At 37.0% G+C, this 6122-nt stretch overlaps 1 protein-coding gene across 1 annotated transcript; it reads right to left on the bottom strand.

The window, feature by feature from the left end:
- Positions 1-4026: 4026 nt before the first annotated feature.
- On the bottom strand, positions 4027-5885 carry LOC131072908 (B3 domain-containing protein Os03g0120900). Its single transcript, XM_058009201.2, has one exon. The coding sequence runs from the start codon at positions 5426-5428 to the stop codon at positions 4301-4303; it is 1128 nt and encodes a 375-aa protein (XP_057865184.2). The 5' UTR covers positions 5429-5885; the 3' UTR covers positions 4027-4300.
- Positions 5886-6122: the final 237 nt, after the last annotated feature.

The raw sequence follows: 6122 nt of genomic DNA, 5'->3' as shown, positions 1-6122 counted from the left end.
AAAATTCCTTTCAGAATGGATGGCATTAGTACTAGTAATGAAGCTAGATAACCCTTTAGTTGTTGGAATGCGTTTTGGAAGTTTTCATCCCATTTGAATGTGACATTTTTATGTAAGACATGTGTAAAAGAATGACATTTGTTTCCTAGTTGAGCTATGAATCATCTAATTGCTTGAATTTTACCCTGGAGGATGTGTTGTTGTTTCAAATTAGTCGATGGAGGCATACTAACTATTATTTTTACCCTAATGGGATCCACTTCAATGCCTCTTTGAGAAATAATGTATCCAAGTAATTTGTTAGAAGTTACACCAATGATACATTTTTTTATTTGAGCTCACTTGAGTCTATCAAAAAATTATTCAAGGCCATAAATAAGCAACCTTCTCTTGTTTTATAGATTTACCTAATAAACCATCATCGATATATATTATTCCATGAAATTTTGAAAAAGGTTATGAAATATTATTTTTATTACTCTTTGATAGGTGAACCTAGTGTTCTTTAGTCCAAAAGACATGACATTCCAACAATAGTCTCCCCAGAGGCATGAAGATGTTGTTTTATGTTGATCTTTAGGGGTAATGCATATTTTATTATATCCTAAAAAAACATCCATTAAGGAGAGCATTTGATATCCAACTTTCAAGTCTACAATTATGTCAGTGTTAGGTAGGGGAAAGCCATCTTTAGGACAAGCATTGTTCAAGTCTCTAAAATCAGTACATATGTGAATGTTCCTAGTGGGTTTAATGATTGGAACAATATTAGAGACCCACTCCAGATGATCAATAGGTCTAATAAACTCCATGTCTCGCAACTTTTGAACCTCAAATTTGAACAATAACACTATTTGGGGATGCATCTCGTAAAGTTTCTACTTTACTAGTTTTACGTTAGGGAAAATTATCAAGTGATGAACTACTAGTGAAGGGTCAAGTAATGCTGCAAAAAATGTGATTTTAGTATCTTGTGTTGTACCACTAAGGTTTAATTCTTGTGATTCTTCCACCAAAATTGGGCATTTCTCTTAATATTTGGGAAGATCCAAGCTATTTTCCTTAGTAAGTTTTTCATTTGTGGGTGATGTGCATCATTATGATTTGCACTAAAAGTCATTTTACTATGTTTAGTTATTAGTTCTTGTGATTGAAAAGTTTAGCATTCTCACCAAAGTATGCTCTCTCATCAAGTTTGATGACAAAACCAAATTTATGATCTCCTAATGGTATGTTGTCTTGTAATCCCATAAGTGTAGCAATGAATTCATAATTTTGGAATGTATCTAGAATTGGTGGTCCTTGTTTATCTCAATTTAAGTTGGTGATGGATAAGTTGAAGGTATTGAGATTATGGTGTGAATGATATGGAAGATATCTAAGATATCAATTTGGTATTCTTGGAATAATTCAGTGATATGCATAAAGAGTCTTTAAAGATCCTATTTAGTAATCTCAACAAAGGGACAAGCATTAGCTTCTTCTATGAGGAGAAACTCAAGTTCTAAGGGTCCACTTTTCAAGGGATACATATCTAATCACATCATTATTATGTCCTCTTGTTATAAATATAGGCTCTAATATTCCTTTCTCTTAATGTCCTAGGTCCTTTTCTTGATAACCTATGTTCTTAAAATTTTGTGTTGAGCCTTAAGATATTTACCAAAATTGGTACTATGGCTAAGTATTTTTCCTAGACTTATGCAACCATGTAGAGTTGTCTTCTTCTATGGTTTCCTTTCCTAATCTACTCCATGGTGATAATGTCGTGGGTTTAATTTTGAAAAAAATTGTTGATTAGTCTTGTTTAGGTTGAGGTCTACCATATGGTTTTGGTGAATGTGGAGGTTGTCCACACAAAAACTATACTGTCCACAACCTTTTTCATTAACTTGAACCTTGATCTTAGGAATAGTACTATGTGAAGTGGGTGATTAAGATAGAAAGGATGGGTCCACATAAGATGAAGAAGATGGAGCTTCTTGATTAATGGGTAATTGATTGGATTTATGATATTTAGCTTCTATATTTTTACAATATTGAAAAGTATGAGGTCCCCATTAATAGTGTCTTTGGAACCATTATGAGATATTTTAAAGCATTGGTCATATGTGAAGGGTACAACTTGCATATCATGTATCCATGGATAGACAAGAATGTTATATGCGAGATCAAGGTCCAAAACTTGAAAGCTAGTATCCATTATGGTGGGACCAACTTGAATGGGATACGTAATTGCTCCCTCAGACTCATACACAACATCATCATATGCTTTTATAGTGATACAGTTTTGGGAATCAATGATGCCATCAAAGTATCCTGATTGTTTCACCAATTGTAAGGTACAAATGTTCAAACCTACCTCACCATCTATCATGACTCTCTTGACTCTACTGTTATGGATAAAAACTTCTAACTATAGAGCTTCATTATGGGATGGAGTGGTAAAGGTAAGGTCCTTTTCAATAAAAACTAAATGATGGAGAAATGTAATATTCCCTACCATGGCTTTGAATTGATCAATATTTATGTTATTAGGCATGAAAGGCATGAAAGGCTCTTAGAGTGCTTTTTCTATAATCTCTGTGTGTGAGAGATATTCATCGGAGCTCTAGGATGGATATTTGTGCAGGGTATTTTCCTTAATGATCTAAGAGACTATAATTATACATCGAATGAGATATGGATTTCCCCCCTTGAAGGGTAAATTTACCTCTATGTGTAATGGCAACACATTTAGGAGTTCTTTCCTTATAATTTAGAGTGGAGACACTGGTGTTGGCTTCTATTATATGGGATATGTTGTACTCATATGGAACATAGGTATAGTTGGCATTCTTAGAATTGTTAACCTTGTTGGGAGTGTACATAAAAATGAAAACACAACTAACATATATTTCAAAAAAAATAAAAATAGAACTAACATAAATTTATAAAGAGAACACTTAAATATAAAACTAAATAAAATTTATTTATTTTTTATTTTACTTTGTCAACAATAAAAATAAATATTATAAATTAATAATTTTTATTAGAAAAAAAATATTTAATTTTTAAATATAAAAAACATCAAAATTATAAAATATATATCAATATTTGTAAATATAATTATTTAAAAAATAATTAATAAATAATTAAAAATGTCAATTGAATAATTTTTTTTATTAATGAAAGTTTCGTATCAAACTCAAATTTTTTAGCTATAGGAGTGGTTGAACCTCTTTAACTAAGAGCCAAGGGCTAAAGGATAACCATTTGCCAAAGTTGTTTGGGACACATCCAAGTCTCGTTACTTATGATGCACCTTGACATGACATTTTTTTGCATTTATTAAAAAAGCTGAAAATCAGAAGATAATGTGTTCTGATTTCTAATTTATTTAATATCTATAAAAAAAATATTTTGTCAGATGCATTCTACTACTAGCTACATAAATGTTACTTTCATTGAAAACCATTCAACATCATCATGATAATAATTTTTATGCAATGATAGAGAAAAAAGAAAAAATGTACATCTCATTATATAATATTTGCGTATATGTTTGCACTGCCAAGTAAAGTACCCACAAATATTGTACTAAGGCTGCCCTGCTTGCGCACGCCTCTACAATGCTTTACAGCGAAACAAAGCTATCTAAGTGGGAAATCTACGATTGAGGAATACTCGACAGCTGTACGTATTATCTCTTTACTCTCCAAGATAAATTAAAGCTTTTAATAATTAATGGGATTTGTTATTTGTATACAAATATTTCCTAATCTTTAATTAATACTATAAATCTTAAATCTTAAATAAACAAAGGTTTAATTTCGTCGAAGTTGACCAGGCTTTTATGGCCTGCGCAGTTCAGAGCAAAATCCGTCCAGAGGACGAAAGTTCAAAGAAGAGAGAGTTTGCAAAACGACGAAAAACAACAGAAAAATCATATGAGCTGTTACACTTGTCGAATATATGAGTTGCTCTGCAACATCGAATTTGTAAAGCACAAAAGATGCTATTTTAAAATGTTGGACAACAGAAAAATAAAAAAGTAGGGATTCTTCTTCTTCTTCTTGGAAATGGTGCTGTCACCATGTGCATTTCTTGTTAGCATTTACATCCTTCAGAACAAAAAAAGAAACCAAGTTTTTACAACAGACAGACAGACAGAGGACTGAGATTGAACCCCACTGCCATCATAATTTCACAAATTTATTTGATGATACAAAATCTGCGACAAGTCGGCTGCCTCTTTGGTGGGGGATTGTATGCAATTTTTACGGTACACCCGAGAAAAAAAACGCTAGACCTTCCAAGATTACAAATTGACACCGAAGAGCCTTACTCTTTTGTGAGGCTCTTCTACAGCCGCTGCATTTTCTGCAGGTGGTTGTTCAACAGGCATGAGCTTCATAAACTGTGGATTCTCTCTGCCCCAGTTCGCCTCTGTGGGCGGGCGGCCGCTCAACTGCTCCGCCCATAGTGGCGCCGCCATGGGCATGGCAGAAGCGAAAGACACCCATTGCGAAGGAGGAGGACGAGGAGGAGATTTGCCTGTTCTGCCCACTCTGCCATTAGCTTGTTCAAAAGGACTGGTTTGAAAGGGGGAGAAAAGAAGTGGCGTCTTGGCGGCGCGCCGCTTCCAGCTGATGAAGAACTGCTGTTGCATGTTGTGGGTGTCGGCGACGGCTCTGTGGAAGGAAACGACGTCCCCTGCGTGGAGTTTCATTTCGCGGACGAATCGACTCCAGCCCTTGGTGAGCACGTAGCTCTGGCTGCTGCTCCAGTACGAGTACCGGAACCGCCATTCTTTCCCCATGCTATCTTGGAATGTGAGCAGCAATCCTTTATCTTTTTCATTTGTGTCCAGCGGAAAGTATTTCTCCGCGTGGTGCTTCGGAATCACCAGCCGGTTCAGCTTTCCCACATCGCTGGGGGTCACCGCCTTATCAAACATGTGTACTCTCCGGGATTTCTCCTCTCCTGTAGCGCCAGGACTCCCCTTGTTATCCACCCCTCCACTATTTTCCCCTCCTCTCCCCTTCCCCTGGACCTCTTCCACATATGCATACTTGATGCTTTCAAACGGGTTACGATGCAGATACGCTTCATCCGCCGCCGCCCTCAGGTTGACGAGGTCATGCCTCTGGTGGATCTGCATCTGCTCTAACCAGTGCCCATTAGCCGTCTTTCCATTTCCAAACCCATTTTTGCTAAACCTTGACACATACTCCCCACTGCCGGAAGAATCTCCACAACTGACTCCGCTTCCCATCCTTTCCAAATCCAAACTCTTTCTTTTGGCCCCGCCATAATCATGGCTTTTGGTCGCCCAGTCCATAAACGAAACTGTAGTATGCATTTTCCTTCCTTCCACCATCGTTACGGCGCTCGCTGAGTCTTCCTCTAACTGTAATGCATCGTTGTCCTTTCTACGGAAGGACATCTCTCAGCTTAACTGAACCGATTCGTGGAAAGAGATTGTCCTATGGAAAAAACCAGTTTCGTCTCACTTGCATGGGAGATTTATCTGACCAAGCTGGCTCAAATTTTATTAGTGCTGATGCGTAATCCACACATGCATTGTTATAGATCCGTGCCTAAGCCTATCCTGGAATTGATTTGACCCAAGGATAAGTAATGAACAAGAAGAAGCGCTTGGACTGCAATTTACATGGGTGGTACTTGAAAATCCCAAATATGAATCAAAACACTCTCCTTTTCTGGTCAACAATGGCAGCTGCCTACCAAATGGAGGAGGCGCTGATCGCTCAACGGAGAAAGGTCGATGCTCTTTCTCGATCACTGCAATCTAGACAAGTCTATAATAAACTCTTTGCTCACTAATTGTTTAGTAGGCAGTCAGCATGCATTTTGAGTCTAAGATTCTGTAGGGACTACTGGGTGATAATCATGGTAAAATTTTGACGGTCACCTCTGGTGGAAAGCGAGCTTTGAGTGACGTCGTCTTTTTCCCGATTGTCCTTTGCACTGCACATTATATTATATTGTATGGATTGCCAGGAAACGTGAAGTTTGAAAAAGTTTTTTCAGGGATTGCCAACAAACGTGTCACGTCGCCAACCCTCCCTTACATGGTGGAAAATCTTTGAAATCCATTCCCAAGTGTTGCACGGCAT

This window comes from Cryptomeria japonica, chromosome 11 (genome assembly GCF_030272615.1).
Source record: "Cryptomeria japonica chromosome 11, Sugi_1.0, whole genome shotgun sequence".
Lineage (NCBI taxonomy): Eukaryota > Viridiplantae > Streptophyta > Pinopsida > Cupressales > Cupressaceae > Cryptomeria > Cryptomeria japonica.
The sequence above is the reverse complement of the archived record's forward strand: the minus strand, read 5'-3'. Positions and strand labels throughout refer to the sequence as shown.